At 37.4% G+C, this 26,619-nt stretch overlaps 5 protein-coding genes across 8 annotated transcripts; 3 read left to right on the top strand and 2 right to left on the bottom strand.

Moving 5' to 3' along the window:
• The first annotated feature begins 202 nt into the window (after positions 1-202).
• Positions 203-3,480, top strand: LOC140863336 (G-type lectin S-receptor-like serine/threonine-protein kinase At5g35370). Its single transcript, XM_073266692.1, has one exon. The coding sequence runs from the start codon at positions 543-545 to the stop codon at positions 3,237-3,239; it is 2,697 nt and encodes an 898-aa protein (XP_073122793.1). The 5' UTR covers positions 203-542; the 3' UTR covers positions 3,240-3,480.
• Positions 3,481-3,711: 231 nt separating this feature from the next.
• On the bottom strand, positions 3,712-8,542 carry LOC140863337 (uncharacterized). The gene is made up of 10 exons (XM_073266695.1): positions 8,044-8,542; positions 6,943-7,040; positions 6,815-6,860; positions 6,043-6,125; positions 5,856-5,920; positions 4,970-5,031; positions 4,637-4,696; positions 4,387-4,419; positions 4,019-4,084; positions 3,712-3,940 (listed from the first exon to the last, which is right to left on the bottom strand). The coding sequence occupies exons 1-10, from the start codon at positions 8,470-8,472 to the stop codon at positions 3,896-3,898; spliced, it is 987 nt and encodes a 328-aa protein (XP_073122796.1). The 5' UTR covers positions 8,473-8,542; the 3' UTR covers positions 3,712-3,895.
• Positions 8,543-10,632: 2,090 nt separating this feature from the next.
• LOC140861463 (probable glucan 1,3-alpha-glucosidase) lies at positions 10,633-18,377 on the top strand. Its single transcript, XM_073264485.1, has 6 exons — positions 10,633-12,330; positions 13,377-13,650; positions 13,730-13,865; positions 15,558-15,768; positions 15,862-16,068; positions 17,726-18,377. Exons 1-6 carry the CDS (start codon positions 10,738-10,740, stop codon positions 18,092-18,094), a joined length of 2,790 nt encoding a protein of 929 aa, XP_073120586.1. The 5' UTR covers positions 10,633-10,737; the 3' UTR covers positions 18,095-18,377.
• Positions 18,378-18,846: 469 nt separating this feature from the next.
• On the top strand, positions 18,847-23,514 carry LOC140863259 (cysteine protease ATG4-like). 4 transcript variants are annotated; one of them, XM_073266558.1, is made up of 9 exons: positions 18,847-18,993; positions 19,193-19,786; positions 19,873-19,958; positions 20,039-20,089; positions 20,285-20,661; positions 21,723-21,861; positions 22,749-22,804; positions 22,948-23,018; positions 23,124-23,514. In XM_073266558.1, exons 2-9 carry the CDS (start codon positions 19,273-19,275, stop codon positions 23,345-23,347), a joined length of 1,518 nt encoding a protein of 505 aa, XP_073122659.1. In that variant the 5' UTR covers positions 18,847-18,993; positions 19,193-19,272; the 3' UTR covers positions 23,348-23,514. The 4 variants fall into 4 exon arrangements, with proteins under 4 accessions (XP_073122659.1, XP_073122660.1, XP_073122662.1 ...); XM_073266559.1 differs by having other exon boundaries at positions 18,876-18,993; positions 19,119-19,786; XM_073266561.1 differs by having other exon boundaries at positions 18,885-18,993; positions 19,236-19,786.
• Positions 23,515-24,464: 950 nt separating this feature from the next.
• Positions 24,465-26,392, bottom strand: LOC140860816 (uncharacterized). The gene is made up of 2 exons (XM_073263821.1): positions 25,675-26,392; positions 24,465-25,519 (listed from the first exon to the last, which is right to left on the bottom strand). Exons 1-2 carry the CDS (start codon positions 26,390-26,392, stop codon positions 24,465-24,467), a joined length of 1,773 nt encoding a protein of 590 aa, XP_073119922.1.
• Between the last annotated feature and the right edge of the window lie 227 nt (positions 26,393-26,619).

Consider the following 26,619-nt stretch of genomic DNA (forward strand, 5'->3'; position numbering starts at 1 on the left):
TCTTTTATATCTATATAATAGAGAAAATTATATAGATATATCATATCAAAAGAAATTCAACAACATTTTTTGAAAGACAAAATATAAAAAAATTTGCAGAAAATCCCACATGACAGGTGAAATGTCGAAACAAAAATTATTTCCTTGCACATATTTTCTATTTTAGCAAGTAATATTATATCAGATACCAAGCAAACACAAAAGCATCTAAACTTCGAAAAAACAGACAAGATTTTTAGTAGTATTCACACACATACACCGAGTGGCGTCTGCCTTAACAGCCAGCACCGCCGTAGACGCGGCGGCGGTGACAAGCGAGAGCCGACCCCACCACCCTCGCACCTGGTCAATACCAAAGGAAAGGAACACAAATATACATCCGTTTTCGGTTTTTCTTTCCATTTGAAGAAACATTTACAGCCACCATGATCAAATGATATGAGGCTAGACATCAACGAATTTGAAAAAAATTCAAGAAAACTCCACTTCAAGAAACGTCATCGAACTCCTTCTCTACCCTCCGCCGTGGGCCTGCATGCCGCATGGGGTCCTCCGCCACCATTGCTTGGTCTCCCTGTCTTTTAACTTCATCTTTCAACCCAAGAATTACCATCATCTTCTTGTTCTGTGTACTCTTCCCCTCAGCTCTGTCCGGCCAGGTTTCGTCTTCAATCAGCCAGAACTTCACGGCTACTTACTACGATTACATCGATACCACAGGTGGATTTTTGGCTTCTCGTGACAGATCTTTCCAGGCCCGGATAATCAACCCGATACCCGAAAACCGATCTTTCTACCTTGTTGTGGTTCACGTTTCTTCAGGAGCTATTATCTGGTGTGCGAATCGCAACACCCCGATTTCAGAATCGTCAGAATTCCAGTTTTCACAAGATGGGATGACTCTTTTCAACGATCAGAAGAAACCCATCTGGTCAACGCCGCGGAATCTTGCTCCGGTTACTTCTCTGCAGCTGCTTGAATCCGGCAACCTGGTCATGCTCGACGGGGCTAACAAAACCGTGTGGGCAAGTTTTGATTTCCCCACTGACGTGATTGTTGCGGGCCAACGATTAAAGGTTGGAGGATCGTTGGTGGCCTCGCAAGATGGGGATCTTGCTGAGGGCATGTATTCTTTTGTAGTTGGATACGACGACGCGATGCTGCAGTGGAATGGGATGAATTACTGGGAATTATCAATGTCAGCTAACAGAAATGCTAATTGGGCTGTTGAGTACATGGTGATGAATTACACAGGAGTGTATTTGATGGGAAAAAATGGTACTCAAGTTGTGATTTCAATTGCGTTGCATAGTTCTGATGATGTAGTAGACGACCCATCGGCTTTTCGGATTATGAAGTTGGATTACACTGGGGCGATTAGTGTTTCGAAATTTAGCTCAGGCGGATCAAGCAAGCAAGAGTTCGAGACTCCAAATGATAGCTGCCGAATCCCATTTACATGTGGGAAGCTTGGATATTGTGCTAATGGAGGAAGATGCCAGTGTGCACCTGGTTTCCACAGTGATCCCAAGACAAATAGTGATCCCAGGACGAACAATCAGATTTGCGTGCCAACGGATGGGTCTTTGGCTTTGCCAGGTCCTTGTAATGGATCACAGCCGAATATAACCAATATAAAGTATTCGCAGTTGGGGGTCAGTGTGGATTATTTCTCCAATGACTTTTCCAATCCTGTGTTGCTATATGTGAATCTTACGGACTGTATGAATCTGTGTTCTGGCAACTGTTCTTGCTTGGGGTTTTTCTACAGCCAGGGTTCTGGATCATGTTACGTGATCAAAAACCAAATAGGTTCCATGATAACAAAATCGAGCTCGCCCACGAATAAGGATAGATTAGGATACATAAAAACCATAGTTGTGGGAACTCCAACAATAGGTGTTGTGGAGAGCAAGAAATCCGATTTCCCTGTTTTGGCAGCGATATTGCTGCCATCATCAGGGGTGATGGCTATCGCGGTGATCGCATTTCTGATTTGGTTGAGGAGACGGCGGATAAAGAGAAGGTGGAGTAAAAGCATAAATTCAAAGTTGGGCCGTGGTAATTCCTTGTCTGCCGAGGAAGAGATGGATTTTGTTTCCATTCCTGGGTTGCCGGTGAGATTTGGGTATGAAGAACTTGTAATAGCAACAGAGGGTTTCAAGACTCAGATTGGTTCTGGTGGATTTGGTATAGTATATAAAGGTACTCTTGAAGATGGGGCAGATGTAGCAGTGAAGAAGATCACTTGTTTGGGATCACAGGGGAGACGAGAATTCTTGACAGAGATCGCGGTTATAGGGAATATTCACTACGTCAATTTGGTGAGACTGAAGGGGTTCTGTGCACATGGAGGGCAAAAATTCTTGGTCTATGAGTATATGAATCGAGGGTCTCTGGATGGCACCCTTTTTCGTGGTGAACGTGTTATGGAATGGAAGGAGAGATATGAAATTGCACTTGGAACAGCAAGAGGGTTGGCATATTTACACACTGGATGTGAACACAAGATCATTCATTGTGATGTCAAGCCAGAGAACATTCTCTTGCACGACAAGTCTCACGTGAAAATCTCCGATTTTGGGCTCTCGAAGTTGTTGAGTCCTGAAGAATCAAACTTGTTTACAACTCTCAGAGGCACTCGGGGTTACCTAGCTCCTGAATGGCTGACAAGTTCAGCCATTTCAGACAAAACAGACGTATATAGCTATGGAATGGTGCTTCTGGAAATCATACGAGGCAAGAAGAATTCCTCGCCTGAAACGAGGAGTGCAAACTCGGGGACCGACAGTAACAGGGGGAACAGCCAGTCATCTCCTTCATCGGTAGAATCTGGGCAAAGACCAATTTACTTCCCCCTATTTGCACTGGACATGCACGATGAAGGACGTTACATGGAGCTGGCAGATCCAAGGCTGATGGACAGGGTTGCAAGAGAGGAGGTAGAGAAACTCGTGCGGATTGCTCTGTGCTGTGTGCAAGAAGAACCCAACTTAAGGCCTTCAATGGTCAATGTGGTTCGAATGTTGGAAGGTGTAATGCCTTTGGGAGAACCGAGAATAGAATCGCTCAACTTCTTGAGGTTCTACGGACGGAGATTCACTGAGGAGTCTAGATTGGGAGAAGACAATGAGCAGAACCAGCCACGGTTGTACAGACAGCCAACGGGTACTAATACTAGCAGCTCATACAATTCTCTCTCTTACATGTCATCTCAAGAAGTCTCAGGTCCTAGATAGCATTCATTCCGACAAAATCGTCGGCCAAATTCACATTCTGGGACACCACCATTGTTGTTCTACATTCCAAGAACAATGAACATAACAGTAGGGTTTGAAGAGTGTACAATAATATATTTTTTTTCGAATGCAGCAGCACCTAGGAGAAAGAAGTACATGTAATGTAATTATAGAGATTCACTTTTATCTGTGATGTAAAGTTTGGAAATCCGAATTAAGAATGTGTTCAATACTCTCTTGTCTCTGGGAAAAGATGTGTGCTCGCTCAATTTTACCCTTAAGGCATAACTTTTATTTATATTTATTATTTATTGAAATTTCTATGGATCAAACTGAAGATATTATTATTTATCCATTATTCCAAGTCCAGCTCAAACATTTTAACAATCACACAATTTTTTTTTTACTTTTTTATCACATCTAATCTCATCCATCCAAGTAAACGGACCCCAAAGATATCAAAACAGCCACGTGATTCTGATAAATTTTGGTTGAAACCTTGGTGAAATGTCTTCTTTTCATTTCTTTTCTTTTCGAAAAATGGCATAATACATGATTCCTATACATTTCATTCTAAAGCAACTACAGCCATGAATTTTTAATGAACAAAAAACATTGTATACCTGCTTTCTATTGTCGACAATATGACAATTGAATCAACTTTTTCCAAGTAACGAGTCGAGAAGAGCCGCTTCTTCTTCCTGCAAGTGCAGCAAAGGATGTGAGGGGAATCGGTAAGATATTTAGCTTGATTCAGTAAGGGAAGCTGGCATACATACCACCAAGGCATTGAATTCAGTCTCTTCATCTATTGCGCCGACTACAGCAAGATCATCCAAAAGTTCCTGTTTCCAAGAGTGAAGGAATCAATTTCATCCTAAGGATTTATAACTCATCTGGCAAAAGTTAGAAAAGACGTGATATTGTCATCAAATTTACAGTACTGGCAACCACTCAGCATTGAACTTTATGTAATGCAATCACCACTATCTTAGAGTTGCATATGTGATAGATACTTCACTTTTTCTGAAGAGAGCGAATATTGCAACAAACCATATCATGAAGTGCTCAAGTGTTACTTTAAATTCCAAAGGCATAAGAGTTGAAAAAAAATAACTAAAGGAGATTCATGCCTAAGAATGCTTACATCATCGGCTATTTGTAAGGCACCATTTTTATCCTGCAACAAGAAAAGGGGGATTGAGCTATAGATACATACCGTCTTGTGGCAAAGAATCAAGCTGTGCAAGTAAGAAATTTCAAGAAAAATAAACAATTAACACAATGAAGCTTTCTTTAATACAAATCGTTACAAATTATTTACTGTTAAATTTTACTAATTATTAATAATTTTCTCGATAATATTAAATCAGAATACATTTTTTTCTAACAGTTACCTTGACAGCAACGAACAACAGAGGGTCAGAAGGCGTATAAATCATATAATGGGAACCATCCTGCATGGAAAAATGTTTTAGATCAAAAGAGGCATAAGCACAAGACTTAAGATTGGAAAAGCATTCGGGTGCTTTGTGCTTGGTCTCCTTGTGCAATCTCCTTTAGCCTTTTAACCTCGTAAATGATACTCTATTGATAAAAATTTGATTCTTTCTAACTAGCAAAATCAACTTTGGGAACATTATAAAATGCACTGGTTTTTCACTTTTAAGGTTGTGCAAGAGCACAATTACTAGCACATCTAGTCAACGCAACATGTTTAAATATCATACCAGATGGAAACAAGCAATTTCAATGCCTTCAGTGGGCAAACCATCTACATCTTCACCACCATCTACAAAAAGCAAAACATCAACAGGTTGAAATTCAGTAGCAAATAAGAAGGCGCTGACGAAAAGAGTAATTTCTTGAAACATAATGTTTTTAAGACATGGCAACTTAAAATCCTGATTATTAGCGGATGCAGATTGAAGACCCTTTAAAATGTGTTTAAAACAGTTTTTCACAGATGCATGTGATGAGCAACAAATTCGTGTAGATACAGAGGCCGATGAGTGGCTTACTTGCAATTTCATATTATTCTAAAAAAAGTCACTCGCGCCTAATCCTATCAATTTTAACTCCGCTAAGTACTTCTGAAACTTTAAAGCTCCACAAGGGAACTTCATCGATTTGCAAACGCAGGCTCAAATTGATAAAATGGCCCACTAACTAATTTACAACTTGATCTTACTTGAGCAGTCAAATACATCAAGCTTGTGAACCATTCAAGCAATGGGTACAATGGTGCATAACACGGTGGAGGGTTGACTTGCTAACCCATTATTAACACAGGACAGATAAATTTAAGATGGAAACATACTGAGCATTTCGTCCTGCTAGTTAATTTCTGTTCTGCCCAATTTTCAAGATCACACAAATGAACAGCTTCTGAAATCATTTTCAGCTTAGCGAAGAGGAAAACTTGGAGCATCACTTGTTTACAAGGAAAATTAGAGAGTCAAATCACCACTTCTTGACAAGGAGCAAGCTTTAAAGATGTTCAGAGAGAGGTGCACCTATGTGAACTTCAAATAAGTATTTCTCAGTGTAGCAAAAACCACCTCGTGTTGTGTAAAAAAATCTAAAGGTTGAAAAGGTTTGAAGAGAGAAGTGTACCTGTGTGAACTTCAAATATGTCTTTCTCGGCGTAGCAAAAACCACCTCGTGCCGTGTAACAAAATCTGAAGGTAGAAAAGGAATAAATTTCACAACATACACAAAAAAGCAATTTGTCACGAGTTTTATAGCAGGGGAAAAAATTCAAAGCTTATGATTTAAAGATTATATTGATCCTCTGTCATACCCGCTGTGTACCAGATGCATATGTATTTTGGCAAGGGCATAAGCTGCAGTTGGGAGGATTGCCTCAACTTCTTCATCACTGACCTGTAAAGCAGATAAGCATAATATATTTTAATTTTAGGTAACCAGAGAGCAGAAGGATTTAGCTCTGCAACAAGAATCAATTGATCTTCAACAACAAAACCACATAAAAAGAGCAAGTGCCACACTTTCCCCTTTATTTTCAAGTTCAAGCAGCCAAAATTAAACATGCTAAAGGATTTCTAACAAAAATGCTCAAAACCACCTAAATGTGGTACAACACCCCCAGACAACCAATACATGATCATTATAGCAAATATCATCTTTATCAACCCTACCGCCTTATTTCAGGGACGAGCATTCCATGCCTCATCACACTTGAATATTTAGTTAAGACATAATGCAAAACAAAAATGACCAATAGGTGATCTGTGACATTCATTGATTAGCATTAAGAAAGCTTTATGCCATAAGTGTGTCGCTATGGATGATGATTAGGATTCCACCAAGGAAAGAATCTTTATGCGTATGGTGAAGAAATAATGCACCTCCCAGCTCAAGTAAATAATATAATACATCTCTCCTACATGAGTATAAAGGAAAAAGGGATTCAGAAATGAGGCAGCTTCTCTCACAAAAAGAACAAAGGCAAATGCAATTTGTGACTAAGAAAGTAACTAGACAAAAACGCTTTCGCCGTGCCTAACACATTGAAAATTTGAATCTAACCGAAGTAGTGTTTGTAGACTTACAGCAGACCATCCTTCAACATTGACACTCTTCAAAATCTGAACAGGCCTGCCAGAATTGTAATAAATAAGGGTTCCTTATACAGAAGAATGAAATGATTGGCTTGACCACAACCTGCAATATCACTTACATATCAACTGGGCAGACTAACATGCATTCATCTCCACGTGAATTTCTAAATACCCTCCTTATAACACACTCCAAGGGAAGGTTATTAGTAGAGTCAACCTGCAAGTAACTCCTTAGATATTATAAACCACTAAATACGAACCATTGAAGGCGATGAGATAATTGATAAACAAATGGATCGATATTGTAATTAACAGAAGAAAAGAAAAGAAAAAGTGAAAAATAAAAGAAGAGTATTGAAGCACATAAAAGAATAAGAAACTCCCAGAAAATAATATTCAAGTTATTAACAAGCAAACAACTAGTTCAAAAACTGTCGTACCGCCTGCCCAACCTGGCTTGGAATCCTTTACCATGAGGAGAATATAATTGTTAAGGAAAATCTCAGCAAGATGAACAAAACGAGGATAATAAAATCTCCAGTTGCTGATTTACATAATCATGAATCTAGTTCCAAATCGAAGCATCACTTTATGCTCTAAAATACCATCTGTTTTCATTAACTTCACAAAGAAAACATTAAAAATTTCAATCAAGAAGGATAAAAATGAACAATTCTATCTCAAGAATCACAGTCCGAAACAACATGAAATAACTTAGGTAACCTAAAGTTCTATGACTATCTTGAAATTGGAATCTATCTCTTTATAGTCCAAGACTATACTTACATGATATATATTTTTTAAAAATGATATTTTGAATTCGAAATTTTGTACCATACACGAAGTTTGGCTAATCATCCTGGGTTACTCATTTAAACAGTCGAATCCAATAATCACAAGTCCCATATTCCATTGCAACAAATTTGAAAGACAGGTTGATAATATTCCCATTATAAGTAATTGATTCGAACACCTTCTCTCCTAGAGAATATAATTTTTTCTTTTCAATGAATTAATGCAGCCCCAAAATCACTCAAAATCCAGGCCTCCATTGTTCGAACTAAGGTAAGAAAACTGCACTCCAAATGCACTCAGTTCTCATGTTACAAATTACGACCACAATCTCAAAACAGAAACAAAGCACGCTCACAAAACGCGCGAATAAGCACGCATTCTCACAGTTCAAACTCAAATGAGAAACAACAGAGCGAAAAACTCACGATTGTGACGGTACGTTTGTTAGAAGCCATCAGAACACTCCCTTGCTCATCCAACACGAAACCAGCCGGAGGCTTTGGCAGCGGCAACGCCGCGTACCCCGACCGAGACGGTGATTCTAGCACCTCAACTCCACCACCGCCGCCGACACCACCAATTTTTTCAATGACAAAATCATCTTCTATCAAATTCTTGCTAGTATTTCTGCTACTGGGCTTCTTCTTCTTCGTCGTCGCCGGCGACCCACCACTCCGTTGCTCCTTGGCGCCAGCATAAAAGCGCTGTAATTTACATTCAAGCCTCGTATTTCTGTAATCCTCGTCTCTGAACTTGGAAGAACGAATAATGGGCAGCTGAATACTCGGAGAGTGTTTCGAAATATGTAAAGAAATCGTTGAAAAGGTGGAAAATCTGGGAACGGTGAATGCCATTAGCCGTTCGGACAGTGGTGTGGTGGTGCCTCAGCTGTGAAAACTGTGGAAAGAGCCGAATTTACAGATATTTTCGCATTTTCGCATGTGTCTAAGTTCAACAAAAATAATAATTATTTATTTTTTTAGTAAATATATTTTAAAATTTTTAAAATTTAACTTTTAAATTTAAATCATATAAACGAGATTTTATTATTATGTTTTTAAATTAAAATATATTTATTATTATTATATTTAATAGTTAATATTTTGTTAAAAAAACAAAATCAAAACTCAAATCATGTAGGTTTGGGTTGATCGAGTTAGTCGAGTTCGAGTCGGTCGCTAAGCTATTAATTTATTCGGGTTTGGTTTGAGAAATTTTTAAAAAGTTTTTGTACTTACCTATATATTAATTAAGAAATATTTACTATATTTTTATATATTATATGTTTGAAAAAAATTTATTGTATATTTTATCATATATTTTCCAAATGTAATAATTATTTTTTAAAACATTGATTTTTAAAAATAATTTTTATTTTGTGTAGTAAGTATATTTTAAATTTCGTACATTTAAACTTTCAATTTAAATTATATAAAACTATATAAGTGAGATTTTGTTATTATGTATTTAAATTAAAATATATTGATTATTATTATTATGTGTATTTAATTATTTTGTTAAAAATAAAAAAAATCAAATATTTCAGGTCAAACCGAATCCCAAAACCTCAAAACCTTAATCCGATAATTTTCTGGTCAGCTCGGGTCGGGTTCAATTTTGACATCCCCTAAAATTGCACAATAAATAATAAAATAAAAAATAATAATATTTTCGTTAAGAGTTTTTTTTTTAGCAGGACAAACTATTGAAAATAAAGATGTTTTAAAAGATTTTTGATATACTTTCCTAATTTATAGAATGGGTAACCCTCTATGTATAACTCTATGTACACATAGCATTATCCTTTCGCATTTGCTCATTTTACCGATAATTACTATACACCCTTCCAACTATATAGATTTACATAAACATCCTCGCTTAATTACTGCAGCAACGGAACACAAGCGTGCCAAATAATCAATTTATTATTATTGATTATGAGGGGAGGGGTGCCCAAATTGGTGAATTAAAATGTGAGTTCAATTCTTGTTAGTCAAAGTCCTTGAGATTTGTATATATGAATTTGGACAATCTTCTTTGAGCTAGTTTTTTTTTTAATTGAGTTAGGTTCAAGTCCATAATCTTAACATGGTATCAGAGTTGAAACCATCGGTTATGTGTTGAAATGCCCTATGGGCCAACCGTTATATATTGTAAACTTCACGCTCTAGATGTTCATTCTTGAGTGTGAGGGGTGTGTTAGATTCATGTCTCGATTGGATGAAGTTCTCGAGAGTTGTATATATGAACTTGAACAATACTCCCCCTAGAGCTAGCTTTTAATGTTGGGTTAGGTTCAAATCTGTAATCTTGACAACTCTCTTTACCAAAAATTTTCAGGTAAGCCTAAAACATATGATATGGTCAGTGTGGTTTACCTAGATTGTGTGATATGTAGTTACAGTGTTAGTCTGAAGGTTTTTATTTAGTGTACATATAAAGGAAACCTATCATATATGATTTGGTTAGTATGGTTTACTTGGATATCATGATATGCAAAGTAATGTGTTAGCCTATAAGTTAACTCAATGTACATAGAAAAACAAACCTATCACATATGATTTGGTCAGTATGATTTACTGGACATCATGACAAGTTATTGTGTTAGCTCGCATGTTTAATCAATGCACATCGAAAACTAACGACTATTAGTTCTATCATCGTAAAAAAAATCATTTTATTATTATTCCATCAAATCTAATTTAATTTTTTGAAATTTATGTACTCAGTAGTTCATTAAATCATATATCTTCATTAAGTAAAAGTTGATATTAATTTTTTAAAAAGGTGATGTACTAAAAAAATTGGTGATATTAATTTTTTTAAAAGGTGATGTACTCAATTATGAATTTGGGAAAAAAGTGATAAGTTGGAAAGGGTCGAAACAAAATTTATCAGAAAAATAATGACTAATTTATCAATAGCTGAAACTATAAGGCTAAATTGAGATTTTTGTCAGAAAGGGGTATTTTGAAATAAAACCTCTATGGCCTACTTCACTGCTTCAGCTTCCTTGTTTATGAAACTCTACGGAGTCATTCTTCCCCAATCAACGACAACCATTTCCCAATTTCTTGATTTCCACAGACTGAGATTTGCTTGCTAGAAAATTGCGATTCATGGGAAAACATCTGAGCGTTTTTTTGTTCATTCTCCTCCTCATAAACTGCGTGTTTTCTTGGAAGAAAGATGAATTCAGGAACTGTAATCAGACCCCTTTCTGCAAACGTTCCCGATCTAGGAAACCTGGGGCGTGCTCATTAATCGCCACCGACATCTCTGTTACTGATGGTGATCTTGTAGCTAAACTTGTCCAGAGAGAAAAGGGCGTAGAAAATAGCGAGAATCAGGAGCAGCCCATCACCAGTAAGCCTTTGGTTCTTACATTATCGGCTTATCAAGATGGTGTTTTGAGGCTTAAGATTGACGAGGACCAAAGTTTAGGTCCCCGGAAGAAGAGATTCGAGGTTCCAGATGTGATTTTACCGGAGTTTTTGGAGAAGAGGCTGTGGTTGCAGAGAGTGAAAGAGGAAGAAAGCCAGGATGGTTCGGGTATTTTATCAGTTTTTTATCTTTCTGATGGGTATGAAGGTGTGGTTAGGCACGATCCTTTTGAGGTCTTTGTGAGGGAGAGTGGTAAAAATGGGAAAAAGGTGTTGTCTTTGAACTCAAATGGCTTGTTTGATTTTGAGCAGCTGAAGGAGAAGGAGGAGAATGAGGATTGGGAGGAGAAATTTAGAAGTCACACTGATACACGACCCTATGGACCGCAAAGTATTAGCTTTGATGTGTCTTTTTATGAGGCTGATTTTGTTTATGGCATTCCTGAACATGCCACTAGTCTAGCTTTGAAGCCAACTAGAGGGCCGGGTGTTGAGGACTCTGAGCCCTATAGATTGTTTAATCTTGATGTCTTTGAGTACCTCCATGATTCACCTTTTGGGCTTTATGGGACTATTCCTTTCATGATTTCACATGGGAAGTCACGAGGGAGTTCTGGGTTTTTCTGGCTCAATGCTGCTGAAATGCAGATTGATGTTTTGGGGCCTGGCTGGAATGACGAGTTCTCTTCAATCTTAAGGTTGCCTTCTGATCAGAAGAGAGTTGATACCTTTTGGATGAGTGAGGCTGGTGTGGTGGATGCTTTCTTTTTTGTTGGTCCGGGGCCAAAAGATGTAGTGAGGCAGTATACTGGTGTGACAGGAACACCGGCATTGCCACAGTTGTTTGCCATTGCTTACCATCAATGTAGATGGAATTATCGGGACGAGGAGGACGTTTACAATGTTGACTCCAAATTTGATGAACATGATATTCCTTATGATGTTTTATGGCTTGATATCGAGCATACGGATGGGAAGAGATATTTTACATGGGACAGGGCTTTATTCCCGAACCCTGATGAAATGCAGAAGAAATTAGCTGCCAAAGGTAGGCATATGGTCACGATTGTGGATCCTCACATTAAGCGGGATGAGTCATACTACATACATAAGGAGGCTTCTCAAAAGGGATACTATGTGAAGGATGCGACTGGAAAGGATTTCGATGGTTGGTGCTGGTCTGGCTCCTCGTCATACTTGGATATGCTGAGTCCAGAGATTAGGTCCTGGTGGGCTGGGAAATTTTCATTTGACAATTACGTTGGTTCAACTCCATCCTTGCATATCTGGAATGACATGAATGAACCTTCTGTATTCAATGGTCCAGAGGTAAACTTTGAGTGATTCTCTATTGGTTAGTGTTGCTTATTCGGCTCACACTTTTTGTTTTTAAGTTAATATTAAAATTGGTTTTGTTTCGTTGTTGCACTAAATGAAAACCTAGTACTGCTAATATCTCAAGCTTATTGTTGTATTTTTACCTACTATTGCAACTGCTTTAATATGTAGATAATATCAAAAGCTAATAAGATTCATGCATTTCTTTAAATTTAGATGTAGGCATGGTGATCTCATTCTTATGATATTCTAGGTTATCAAGATAGGATAGAATATTGGATCTTTCATTTTAGCATGTGAGATGGATCTTTCATTTTAACATGCGAGATGGGTAATTGAATTGGGTAGTGGCATGATGATATTAACATGCGAGATGGATCTTTCATTTTAGCCTTTTCACTAGTGAGGATGAACCTTTCTGGTCAAGGAATTTACAAGGGAGAGATCCCTGCTCCAAGGATATTGAAGTGGACCAACAATTTTTATTAACACAGCAAGTATAATGACTCAGGAGCTCTGTGGTTTTATAGTTGTATCATTTAATACGCCTTTATTCATTGGATGAACTTTTTGCCGCATTTCAATCGTTGAAGGTTCAAGGAGATAAGATTTCTATGTCTTCCGCGATTAATCTAGTTTTGTGCCATCAAAGCTAATAATTCCATATAGATTGTTTTTTACCTTTGAATTTTTGTATTTCCAATCCCAAGTTTTATATTAATTTTCTTCCAGTAACTTACGTCTTACAAGTTACTTAGCAATGAAACATCATAATATTTTGGACGTTCTTCAATTTCCTGCAAGGTATTTTCTCTCGGTGAGAAATGAAATGAGTGATATCCTTGTGTCTTAACTCGGTGAGAAATGAAATGAATGATATTCTTGCGATTTACCTTCATTAAAAACATTGGTTTAGTTATTTCTCAAACGTTTATGTAACTAGTGACTGTCCTACCATGTAATTCCAGTTCAGCGGTTCACATTCACTATGAATTTGATTATTATGACATGAAAAATGGTTATTTTTTCTGTGTCAGGTTTCGATGCCTAGAGATGCTTTACACTATGGAGATGTTGAGCATCGAGAGTTGCATAATGCATATGGCTATTACTTTCACATGGCAACATCGGATGGGCTTGTTAAGCGTGTGGAGGGGAAAGAACGCCCTTTCGTTTTGTCAAGAGCATTTTTCCCTGGAAGTCAAAGGTATGGAGCAGTTTGGACTGGAGATAATACAGCTGAATGGGAACATTTAAGGGTTTCAGTTCCCATGATCTTGACACTGGGTCTCACAGGGATATCATTCTCTGGTTAGTATATTCTCTGTGTTTTTATTGCTTGCCAGAATATATGAATTTACTCTTTAGTGATGTTATTTGTATTCCGTAGGTGCGGATGTTGGTGGATTTTTCGGAAATCCGGATACTGAATTACTGGTTCGCTGGTATCAGCTGGGTGCCTATTATCCCTTCTTTAGAGCCCATGCTCATCATGATACCAAGAGACGGGAACCTTGGTTGTTTGGGTACGGTATTCTCTTTTTCCACCTTTAGATAGATGCCAGAATGAGACTAATGTCTTCTTGCATATTGATGCGACCACAACACAAAATAGAGAGAATATAAACTGATATGTGGAAAATAATGAATCAAAGAACAATGTCGCGCAATTACAGTGAGTCAAATCAATAAAACTACAACAATCTGAGTGAAACACCCAGCAAAGGAATAAATCCTCTACAAGAAGAAAGGCACTCCTCTCTCCCATCCTAGCTCAAGCTTGCAAAATCAAGGAAACAAACGTGAATGCCCCCTCCAAAGTCCAACCAACTCTAGTCTTATTTATTTTACTTTTTCCCCTCCTCTAGTAACTTCTAGGCCCAATTCATTTGAGTCCACAAAACTCTCCAAACTATTTAGGCCCAATCTACTTTAGTCCCTAACACATATTACGTCTGTTAGAGAAATAAAAGTTTGGTTGAGTGGTTGGATGGTATTTTCATTTGAAAACAGTTTGAAAGCAAGCCATTTACTCTGCGAGACTATGAAAGTATTTTACCCTAGATCAATCGAGGCCACGTGGTTTATGATTGAATCTTAAGGTTTTCTTATCATTTCGTAAATTCTTTAATAGGCAGTTGAAGTTGAAGCCTTACTTGATTACCTCCTTTCCTTGAGTAGAAAACTCCGGAGAGAAATAATAATTTTTATGTGTTCTAACTATCCTATGTTTCAATCTTTTTCTGTATGTAAATTGTAACTTTGCTGCTGCCCCATGGTCAAATATCACACAGACGCCATGACATCTGTTTTTTGGGCTCAAATATTTCATTTTTAATTGTTGGCATCCCATCTCATTTTCTGGCTTCTGCTCCTACCACTCTCACTTGGATTTTTGAATTTAAGATTAGGTAATGACTATGACTTATAGATGCAGTTGCACTGTGTTGTGACTGATCATCGGGGAATCATTTGAGAAGATATCCAACTCATGTTTAAGTACAAGTCCAGAGTTTTGGTGTTTAGATTATGTGAGAGAGGGAGGCATTATAGTGACTAAATGCACACGCATTGCATTACTTACCATTTGTAAGTAATGTAGGTATTACCTTTATTTTTTTCAACATTCATAAAATGCAAAAAATAAAAAGGATAAATGAGATAAGAAAAACAGAAATTAGGGAAAAAATTGTAAATAAAAAAAACCCAAAGTATTGTAGCATCAGTGCATCACCATGAAGCAATTTTGAATGGTGATATTTTGATGGGTAATAATTGTACATTGTAACACCATATCCACACGTTTCTCTTCCCTGCAAAAACAGTTGTGCTTCTTTGAATTCAAATCATCACTTCTGTTTTATAAATCAAAAAATTAATTTTTTAACTTCCTCTCCCACATTTTGAAGGCATCAAATACAAAATACACATTTTACCCCTCGAAGAAACTTATTGGTAAAGGAAGATAAGGGTAATTATGGTAGATCGCATAAAAATACCAAACGGTTATTCAAAGGCCCTCATCCATTATAACATACTAATAGATATTCATCAGGTGTCTTTTCGGCTGGTTTTAATTTGTACCGTCTTTACTGTTCATCTCCACGTTCTTAACAACTGTTTCATTCTACTAACTGCACCAACCCTATGTATCCGTTTTATATTTATCAACAAATTTGTCTTGTATATGATATGAGTGAGCTCTATGTTGGATGCAGGGAGCGAAATACGGAACTTATGAGGGAAGCTGTTCATGTACGCTACATGCTACTTCCTTATTTTTACACATTATTCAGAGAAGCAAACACCAGTGGTATTCCTGTCGCCCGCCCTCTATGGATGGAATTTCCTTCTGACGAGAATACATTCAGCAATGACGAGGCATTTATGGTTGGGGATGCTCTCTTAGTGCAAGGAATATATACTGAGGTCTCGCTATAACCAGATTTATTTTTACTTTCAGTGTGATATATTTATTTCTCTTTGAACCTTCTAATGAATGGATGGTAAAATTTTATACAGCGAGCTAAACACGCGCCAGTTTATCTTCCTGGGGATCAGTCTTGGTTTGACATGAAAACTGGAGCTGCTTACAAGGGAGGCGCAACACATAAGTTGGAAGCTTTAGAAGATAGCATCCCTGCTTTTCAACGGGCTGGTACCATCATACCAAGAAAAGACAGATTCCGAAGGAGCTCCACTCAAATGGAAAATGATCCGTACACTCTGGTATGCTTTCGAATTTCAACCTTGATACTCTTTTGGAATTTTTGTCGTAGAAATGAGCTCACTCAGTACTTAATAAATATATTAATATGAATTGGGCTTAAAAGCCCTAAGTCATCAATTTTTTCTTCGTCGGTTCTCCTTTCTCTGCTTCTCATCGTCTATCATCAGTCATCACCAACACCACTCCTTGGACCTTGAAGTTTTCTGCTTGCCGCTCGCCGCAGCCCTCCAGTTTTCTGCATGGATACGGACCTTGAAGTTTTCTATCTTTAGGATTTTTAACTTTTAATTAATATTCGATGTTCTAAAAAGCGCTAGGCGGTAGGCGGGCGGCGACCGCCCAGGCGGGTGCCTAGGCGGTTTTTTTTAAAACCTAAATAATAAATAACTTGGAATATTCATGAGTTTTACTATAAAATATAATTTTTATGTCTTATGTTTTTCAGTTTTTGTACAAAAATCTTATAAAATTTTAATAATAATAATAACAACAAAAACAACAACATAAATATTAATAGATATCAAGTCTTCATATGTAATATGAGATTTAATTTTTTGCTTGACTTTTTTTTTGCGCTTCTTCTTTCTTTTTGTGTTTGTTTCTCGCTTCACGTCTCTCTTTTAGTTTTTGATTTTTAATTTTTTTAATAAAAAATTGTAACCGCTTAGGCAGATTTTTGCCCACCTAGGCGGATTTCTGCCAGCCTAGGCAGCTTGGGTGCCGCCTAGACGGGAGATTAGGCGGGCAATGCCTAGAGACATAGCCTAGCAAGAAAGCGAGGTGGTGGGCAACCGCCTAGCGCCTAGGTGGGTCTAGGTGGCGCCTGTTAGAACACTGTTAATATTATATATTTTTTAATCATAGCCGTATCGTGTCTTATATTTTCAAAATTTTCCGTATCGCCATACCCGTATCGTATCCGATCCGATACCCGTACCCGTATCCATGCAACATAGTCACTCACTCAAAAATGCGGGAATTAAGCTCACCCACCCTCCTCACTCCGTTTAATTTCTTCCACTACTTTTGCAGTTTGTGAAACATGATATTTCGAGGAAAACTTTAATTTTTACGGTTTACTTTTGCACTTAAATTCTTCCTCTATAAAAAATGAATGTTCATACCAATGGCACAAATGAGAAATGATATGAAATTTGTTTTTCTTTGTTGATATAAATGGTAAAAAATATGAAATTTGATTATCATCTTTGTGCTTCGCTATGAGTGTGTATCTCAGGCGTCCATTCTACGTAAAATGACTTCTATGTGTTCCTTCACAGTTCTATTTTCTTTTTGAAGCTTAAGACTAGCACAAAATGTTGTTTCTTATATAAAAAAAAAAGACGAGCACAAAATGAGCAAATCGTGAATGAAATATAACGACTTGGCTAGTCTTTTTTTTTTTGTTGTTTCTTTTTGGACTATGGTTACATCGGCATTCTTGATCAGAGGACCAATTCATATATCTCCTGTAGCGAGGACATGAATCATAGGATGCCGGCGGAGTAATTTTTTATCCACTGTATATGAATATCATACTAACATTGAAACAAATTGAAAGAGAGCGGGGCCTGTTGGTCTGCCCATGGCTTCTGCTGGCTCTCCTTCCCTTACTGGATAACATGTTATACTAATTTCCATTTCTTGTGCCTACAGGTTATAGCTCTTAATAGTTCCAAGGCTGCTGTAGGTGAGCTTTATGTTGACAATGGAAAGAGCTTCGAATTCCAGCAAGGAGCCTACATACACCGTCGTTTTACATTCTTGAACGGAAAGCTTACCTCTTCAAACTTGGCACCTCTAGGAGCTGGCAGCAACAAATTTGCCTCAGAATGCACCGTGGAGAGAATAATACTTTTAGGTCTGTCTCCTCAACCGAAAACCGCTCTGATTGAACCAGCAAACCTGAAGGTTGACATTGAATGGGGGCCACTTCTCCTTCGAGGAGGGAAGAGCTCGTCGGTCCTGACCATCCGTAAGCCAAACGTTCGAATTGCAGACGATTGGACGATCAAGATTTCGTAAGAATCTCTTGGAGGGTTGTTCCGACTCTTGTAGCCTTTTGCGTTCTGATGGGAGGACCTTCTGTATCAGTACCATGATCCGTGGATTCTAGTAAGATTAGATTTTGACACAAGATGAGAAGTGATTTTGAGAACTCTGAGCACTCTGGATAACAATTTCACTACTTCCATATATTTTGAAAATTGCTGATGTTGCCAGATAATTTCTGACCCAGAGAATCCTCTCAGTTTATCTCTGTGTGTTGGATTTACAAGGAATGAAATCCTCTCTTCTGCTAAACAAATATAGACGATAAGCTTAATTACGTAAAGAGTTATTTTTCCAAATAACTATATATAATTATATGTTTATATTTTTGTAGCAAGAAATATAAGACAATACGACGGCATATGGTTTCATTCTGGATTACAAATCTTGGCGAGGAAAAATATGATTTAATCCACAAATTTTAATATTTTGAGCAAACTTTGTTTCCTTTTATGGAATGTGAAATAATGTTATTTTTATTGATTTATTTTTTGGAACTCAAATAATTTATCAAACTTTAAAATTTTGAAAGCAGAGAATTATTTTGTGTGGAGTGATCTTTTAATAAAATTATATAACATATTTTTTGAAAGCAATGAAAATTGATTTTGAGCATATGTGAAAAACGTCTAATCAAAAATAAAATAAATATTCTAAATCACTTAAGGGGGAAATTAAAATGTTTATTAATAATAATGTTAATTAAAAAATATTATACAGTGTATCAATATAATATGAGCAAAGAAAAATTTGCAACGTGCCTATTGCACGCAAACGAATTATTATTGCAAACGGACAGCTCTCCTTGAGGACTCATAGCTCGAACGCAAACGGACGAGGTTTCAGCCCACGTTCGAGTCGCAACATCATCGGTACGCTACGTCATTCTTGAATCCCCCCCTTTTCTGTTTTTGACTTAATCCCATCTTTAATTCTGTTCGTGCTGTCTATTTCGTGCAGTAAACGATGTTTTTTTTTTTTCCCTTTAAAAGAACAGATTGATCTGCTCGTAATTTGAAGTTCACGTTTTTCGATTTGATTGTGGGGGGATTTTTGTTCTTTCTTGCCCAGATATTGAATTGTTCTGGTGGGATTCTGTTGTTATGCGGCGCAGATTTCTTTTGGTTATTCCCGGTGTCAATGATTAGTTCATGAAGGGTTCACTGGAGAAAGATAACGATCCCATTGATAACCATAACGAAAAAAATTGTAGCTTTGATTGTCGTCTGGGGGAAATTTCGGCTTCTGTCTCGCCGGAGGCAGAACCGAGTATTGGCAACAGTACGAATCAAAAGCCTGGAGTACTTTGGTCAGGTGTATGGCCACCGGCTTTATCTATTCTGGGGAACTTGAGTAGTAATCACGGAAGAAGAGACTCTAAAAGTTGTAGTGTTAGAAAAAGGTCGGGTATTGGGAAGAACTATTATGAGGGGTGGAGGGCTGCTGTAAGAAGAGTAATGATGAATGGTATATCAATGAGAAGAATATTGGGGTTCGGTAAAACTGGAAGTTCGGCTTCCAAGAGCGATATTTGGCTTTTGGGTGTATGTTATCGGGTTGCACAGGAGGGCGACAATGCCAACTCTTCAGATCCAGCTGAGAGTGAGGGATTTGCTTCATTTGTCGAGGATTTTTCATCTCGTATCTTGATTACGTATCGGAAAGGTATTTTTATGCATGTTGAATGTATGTGTGGATGTGATACTTGGATGATGATGATGTAGATGACATGGTTTTGTTTTATTCCGTAGGGTTTGTGCCCATCGGGGAAACAAAGTACGCTAGTGATGTTAATTGGGGTTGCATGCTTCGGAGCAGCCAGATGCTTGTTGCTCAGGCATTATTCTTGATTCTGTTTCTATGTATTTACTAATATTTGGGATAATCGTGTACTTATTTGGTTGCATGTTTACACAGGCATTTCTATTTCATAAATTAGGACGATCGTGGAGGAAATCTCCACACAAGGTATTATACAATTTACGCCTAATTAAATCATCTGATACAAATGGTTCGTGTATATGTTTTAACTTTTGTTCATTGTTAAGACAGAGGATGTCTTAACCTATATCACATGCTAAGTTGCTAAACCAGGAGATTTGACCATGATTTATAACAAATAAAACATGTTCATATTGGTTTATTATATTTCTAATCATGCAGCCAATTGACCAAAGTTACATGGAAATATTGGATCTTTTTGGAGATGCTGAAGACTCACCTTTCTCTATACATAATCTTCTCCAAGCTGGAAAGGATTACGGCCTTGCTCCGGGTTCCTGGGTAGGCCCTTATGCCATGTGTCGCACCTGGGAAAGTATGGCGCGTAACAAAATCAATGAGACTGGTAATGGAGTTTTGTCCTCTATGATGACCATATACGTCGTCTCTGGTAGCGATGGGGAAAGAGGTGGAGCTCCTGTCCTCTGCATTGAGGATATATCCAGATATTTGTCAGAGTTCAGCGGGGGCGAACTTGTTTGGGGTCCTATTCTATTGATGGTTCCGTTGGTTCTAGGTGTGGAAAAAGTCAACCCAAGGTACAGTTTCTATTCTGTCACGATTATGGATTTGAATGTATTCACGGTAAATTTACAGTCTCTATTCTGTCACGAATATAGACTTGAATGTATACCCCAGTAAAATTTTATTCCTATCTTTTTATTTCTTGTGGGGCCTGTATAGTTGCCACCTCAGACATTTTTTTAATTTTATTTGAGAGATGGCTTGCAACATGGGATCTAGTCTATAACTGGTGTCTGAATCCTGTTGCAAGCTTATTTGCATTCCATGCATCTTAACATTATGCATAGTTATGGTGTTGTTCTATCCACACGTCATGGAAAGCAGTTGGAAGGTGCTTTTAAGGAGTGTTGAATAAGGTTCTGAAATGAGACTTTGAAACAATCGTCATAAAAATTCTTTTGCATTATTTATTATTTATGTCTTTTGATTACTTAACTTTATTACAATATGGGAATCTTCGTAAGATGCCAATAGGCTTAAGATATTCTCTTTCATGAACGCTATGCTCGATGTGGAAAGCTATTTGACAAAGAATTGATGTTACGGTGATGGAGAACTTATTCCTTTCTGTTGTTACATGAGAGAGAGGCAGGGAGAAATGGGGTTGGCACTTGATTGGAATATTTTTTAATTTTATTTTACACGAGTTACTGTAGGCTTTTTTTTAAGTTCCATATGAGGGAGTAGGACGGATAGGGCCATTCAAACGTGACCAAAAAGAATACCGTTTATAGGTTGAAAAAGATCTGTGGTTTTGAGCCAAAGTTTTGGCAATAAAACACGGTGTAGTTTTTCTCCCCCAGCAAATCTTATAATAATGGATGTGTGATGATGGAATAAATTTTGTATGAATGTAACTTTAGTTTATTACACGAAGGTAGAAGTACATGCATCATAGAAATATCATTAATTGGTGCAACCTATGATATCGTGGACAATAATCCCAAGGCTTATTGGATGTTTTATGAATACAGTAAAGTTGTTGAAAAAACATGTGTTACTCCATAATGCGTACTGTTTCATTTTATGAGTTTCCTCTGGATGTTCATAATATTTTTGTCCTTTTTATGGACAGGTATCTTCCACTTCTGAGTGCCACACTCATGTTTCCGCAGAGCCTCGGCATTTTGGGTGGCAGGCCTGGTGCGTCAACATATATAGTTGGAGTGCAAGATGAAAAAGCTTTCTATCTCGATCCACATGAAGTTCAGCAGGTTATTGAATTCCTGCGCTTGAAGTCTCTTGAAAGGATCTTTTCTAAAATTTCCTCATGATCCCGAATTCCAATTCCTGAGCCCTACCCTAATAGAGATACACTAAATATAATATAATATGAGTGCAGCAATTTTTATTCTAAGATGATGTCTCTCTGATTTGAGCTGATCTAGAATTGGCTGAGTATTATTGTTAAGCATTCTGCATACTATCTTTTGGAGAACGTGCAATTGCAGCTTAACAAGCCGTCTTAGTTGTAATTACATGAGTGATTGTCTGTAAAATCGAAATTTGGCTTCATAAGTGCGGTGTCCTGTCCAAGTTTACATTTTTTCTGTCTTCGAATTTCAGCACATTAGACATATGCAACGTTTAATTCTCTTCAGACGCTCTATGATAAGTCCGAGTTTGGCGGCAGCAATTTTTAACTTGATTGCATTATCTTTACAAAGTCATGTGTGCCAAAAGGTAGTCGCTCCTTCATCTGTCTCAAGGAACTGTCATAAACCATGATAAAAAGTCTTAGAATACAACATTTAAGATCATTTACATTTGAAATGCTTTGAGTAATTTGAGATTAAGATTTAGCACTTGTAGGATCCTTCACTACGAAGGTAAGCACAGAATTTTTGCAGCCTGGTGACACCGTAAAGCATGGCAACAAGCTATAGGATTCATTCCTTGGCCATAGCTTCTGTGATCTCTATCGATATTTTATTACGATCTTCCTATTATGGTACCATTGAAACATGATTCTATGATTTTAGATCTTTCTTTCCATTTTGATTCGTAATATAGAATCTACACCCTGTTTTTGATGAAGTTTTAATGATTTCTCAAATGATGGCATGCTGTAGCATCAACTCACTACGATCTTGATTGGCAGGTTGTTGACATTAAGGGGGGTAATTTAGACGTCGATACTTCAAGCTACCATTGCAAGTAAGTTGATGCCGCGAATTTAACGCTACCCTTCTTCAACTCTATATGATTAATGTTCAAGTTACCTGATTTTCAACATCATCTGACTTGATACTAATCCGTTTTAATTTTATCTCAACTCCTCGGGATTTAATCAACTGCAGTATTGTAAGACATATGCCGCTCGACTCGATTGATTCATCCTTGGCCATTGGGTTTTACTGTAAAGACAAGAGTATGCATGAGTCTCTCTAATGTTTCCTTCAATCATTCGAACCTTTTCTATCACTATCGATTATTCTAATGTCAACCCTCTATCTTGAATTTTTTCCTCGATCAGGAGATTTCGATGATTTTCGTTCACGTGCTTCGGAGCTGATCGATCAATCAAACGGTGCTCCTCTCTTTACAATATCCGAGACCCGGCTCTCCCCTAAGCCCACCGGGTATCAGACAGATCACACTTGTGAGGGTCGAGAGCTCGATCCCGATCTCGAAAACAAGCTCTCGTTTGATATGCCGGAGAATATTTGTACACAGGAAGACGACTGGCAACTGCTTTGAGCATGATTCTGATGAATAAAAACTAAAATTTGAAAACCTGTATAAACTTCTAGCTAGGACTTTCATTTAACCATATTGCATGCATCACTTTGAAAACCCACAACTTTGTGTCTTCTCCACTTTTGTACGTTGATTGATAACCAATCTGTATATTTTATTTATTTTTAGATTCGTTCTGTTTTCACTTTCAATTCTATTCTCTTCATAATAATTTAACTGACTACTTTATTTGCGTGCAACAAATTATTGTAAAATTTTAAGTCTCTTCAACACTCGGTTTTTCATTGATTGATCTCGGGCATAAATGATCATTCCACATGCTAATAAAACTAATCAAATTCGGATTTAAAATGACGTCAAATTGAAGTAATCAATAATCGAACATGAGCAAGTTTGCCAAATATGTTATTTGGAAATCGAAAATATGATGAGATATTTCTCACGAAATAAATTTGATATAAATATTTTTTTAATTATATTCTAAAAAATAATTAAAGATTTTCATTTATTAAGATACTAATACTACGTGCGCGTCGCACGTGTGAAATAGTAAGTAATTTTAAACCATGAGATTTAGCATAAAATAATTATGTTTCAATCCTTGAAAATAGAATATTTGAATGAAAAATATTGGAAACGTTGTGAATAGAATCTCTCGAAGCATGGTAATGGGCTTGAAACTAAAATTTTATTTTATCATTAGCTTAAGCTGTGTTTTGGTCCCGTGGATTATTTGAAGATTTTGCTTTCAAGCATTTATTTCCAAACATTTTGAATTTTTTTTTAAAAAAATGAAAACTGATGAATTATGTTGTATTGTAATTGTGTTCTTTATGTTTTCAAATTTCAATTTAGTATTTGTACATCCCGATATTATTATTATTAATTTTTTTTTGCAGTTTTAGTCGTTTTTCAATGAGAATGCTAATGTGACACGATACATATCAGCTCGACATCAGTGACACATTGGAAAAATGATTAAATTTATCAAAAAAACAAAGATATCAAATTAAAATTAAGATCTGACAACGTAGAGGATCAAAATCCCAACAAGATAAATAGAGGAGTTTAAGAAAGCAATATTTTTTATATAAAAAAGGAACTCATCATTCCGATATCATAATCCAAAACGACCACCATAATACGAATAATTAAATACATCTCCATAGGGTCTTGAAACTGTTGCACCACTGGATTTCCGTCCACATCTGAAATGAATCCAAAAGTCACATCCGGCGCATTGTAAAGCCATCCCATCTTTGAAGCCTTGGATTGTTTTGCGGCAAAAACCGCAAGTCTGGCTATATTCACCCAGCATTCTTACCAAACTCAAAGGATGATCGCCGTGACAAGCTGGCAATATCATGGTGCCTCCGAACTTGATTCTCGAATATTTTCCCGTTGAGGGAATGCATTTGACATGAAAGAAATGGTCACATTGGATACAACGGTAGAACCAGTAAGACGGATTTATGTCTTGTTCGCAGAATTCGCAAAAGTGATCATCCCCCAAATCAGAATGAGTGATTAAAGTGAGGGGATGTTTATCAAATTTGTGAGTGACGGTTTTGGGCAGAAGAGCACAACGAATGTGTACACTGAACCTACATTGAGTGCAACTGTAGAAGTCAGAATACACAGGATTTCTTTTGCCGCAGCAGGATCTGATAACTTGGAACCATTCATCATAACCCAGAGCAAGAGGGTGTTGCTTGTGTGAATCATGCTTGATCACCTCTGGAGCCAATGCACATTCGAGATGGAAAATACTGTCACGACCATATGAGTAGCCAAAACCGTTGCCCAATCGTGAACAAAGCTGGCAAAAAAACAGAGAAAATAATTCATCGTATCTTGGGGAAACCAGGTGCCGTGAACAGTCAAACACATCATTGATAATTTGGGGCAAATCTGCGCAAAATTTGTGGAGGAGAAAGTCGCAAGCAGATTGGGTGCAGCTGTAATAAGGAGGTTCGATGTGCCGAATGCAAGCGTTGCAGACGGAATATTCATTCGCGGCTGTTTCATTAATGTTGGTGGTCAAAGAATGGGTGGAGGGGTGGTATTTTTCCAACATTCTCTCGCAATCGCTCTTGGGTGTAGTATTCTGTACTGCGCACATAATCCAACTCTGAAATGCATCGTCTAGTGGGGGCAGATGGTATATTTTACCTGGAAATTAAAGGAACATTACAATAATTAATTAGGACACCGGCCGTATACTTTGTCATAAAGCTAGCTGTATATGATCTATATGCTATTTTTGGTTATAAACTAGCTAATATAATATATGATACGAATACTAGTTGTGTGTATTACTGAGTTACCTGGATCCTCCATTGCTGAAACCGCACAACCCACGTGAGCCACAATAGAAGAAGAAGGCATACAAACATAAGCCCCAAACAATAATGATGTTTCTTTTTCACAAATTACGCAATCTGGCATGTAGGGATATATGGCTTGTAATGCATGAGAATACAAAAGGGAGAGAAGGTGACGATGAGGTCCAACTCTTAGAAAGCTGGGCAATGAGATACAATCCTGATGAATCCAATAATTACATTGGTGACAATGGAAGAAAAAGCCCTTGTGCACTCTTCCACAGAGGTCACACAGCAGCAAAGATTCCTTGCAAATGGCAACCATCGGGTGTTGCTTGTGGCTTATGTGTTTGATCTGGATATCCAAAGGGTGGCCGCATAAAGGGTCGAGATTAAATCTATCACATCGGTCACAGCGGTAGGTGAAATTCTTGCATAATTCCCCGCATTTGCTGCACCTGCAATCCTCACGATGTGGCTTTGCAAGCAAACTAACATCATGTGTACAATACCTCGAACTATGAGTCAATTTGTGGGGAAGGCGGGTGCATGGTTGGTGGAGATAAAAACTGCAACCTTGAATGGTGCACTTGTAACAAGGGCTCGACAACATACGCAGCCCACATGCATTGCAACTCAAGGGATTAATCTCATCTGATTCGTTAAAAATCAACCGATGCTCGTGACCAAAATGTTTCATTTCCTTCTCTCTTTCCGTCATATCTCTGTTTATTTTTTTTTTACTTATCCAGTGTTGGAATTTCACATTTTGTTGATACATATTATATAGGCTTGGATTTATAAGGGAATCGTTCACAAAGTTAATTAGTTCTATTCTTTGAGTGTGATTTCGGCAAATCAAATTCCCTTCCACTTTTCTTTTTCACTTTTTGACGGGAGAGATCGTTTTTAGATTTGTTTTGTTTGCCTCCATCTTCATATGCATGA

The sequence above is a fragment of the Henckelia pumila genome, chromosome 4 (genome assembly GCF_033568475.1).
Source record: "Henckelia pumila isolate YLH828 chromosome 4, ASM3356847v2, whole genome shotgun sequence".
Classification (NCBI taxonomy): Eukaryota; Viridiplantae; Streptophyta; class Magnoliopsida; order Lamiales; family Gesneriaceae; genus Henckelia; species Henckelia pumila.

What these genes read in the sequence shown, in the direction of transcription:
- LOC140863337 (XM_073266695.1), bottom strand. Translation starts at nt 8,472, where the DNA reads ATGGCATTCACCGTTCCCAGATTTTCCACCTTTTCAACGATTTCTTTA. An exon ending in ATGCATCTGGTACACAGCGG is followed by an intron (nt 5,921 to 6,042) that starts GTATGACAGAGG and finishes TTCTACCTTCAG; the next exon opens with ATTTTGTTACACGGCACGAG. An exon ending in AAATTGCTTGTTTCCATCTG is followed by an intron (nt 4,697 to 4,969) that starts GTATGATATTTA and finishes TTTTCCATGCAG; the next exon opens with GATGGTTCCCATTATATGAT.
- LOC140863336 (XM_073266692.1), top strand. Translation starts at nt 543, where the DNA reads ATGGGGTCCTCCGCCACCATTGCTTGGTCTCCCTGTCTTTTAACTTCA.
- LOC140863259 (XM_073266558.1), top strand. Translation starts at nt 19,273, where the DNA reads ATGAAGGGTTCACTGGAGAAAGATAACGATCCCATTGATAACCATAAC. An exon ending in GCCAGATGCTTGTTGCTCAG is followed by an intron (nt 19,959 to 20,038) that starts GCATTATTCTTG and finishes ATGTTTACACAG; the next exon opens with GCATTTCTATTTCATAAATT. An exon ending in GTTTTACTGTAAAGACAAGA is followed by an intron (nt 23,019 to 23,123) that starts GTATGCATGAGT and finishes TTCCTCGATCAG; the next exon opens with GAGATTTCGATGATTTTCGT.
- LOC140860816 (XM_073263821.1), bottom strand. Translation starts at nt 26,392, where the DNA reads ATGACGGAAAGAGAGAAGGAAATGAAACATTTTGGTCACGAGCATCGG. An exon ending in TTCAGCAATGGAGGATCCAG is followed by an intron (nt 25,520 to 25,674) that starts GTAACTCAGTAA and finishes TTTAATTTCCAG; the next exon opens with GTAAAATATACCATCTGCCC.
- LOC140861463 (XM_073264485.1), top strand. Translation starts at nt 10,738, where the DNA reads ATGGGAAAACATCTGAGCGTTTTTTTGTTCATTCTCCTCCTCATAAAC. An exon ending in CTGTATTCAATGGTCCAGAG is followed by an intron (nt 12,331 to 13,376) that starts GTAAACTTTGAG and finishes TTTCTGTGTCAG; the next exon opens with GTTTCGATGCCTAGAGATGC. An exon ending in CGGGAACCTTGGTTGTTTGG is followed by an intron (nt 13,866 to 15,557) that starts GTACGGTATTCT and finishes TGTTGGATGCAG; the next exon opens with GGAGCGAAATACGGAACTTA.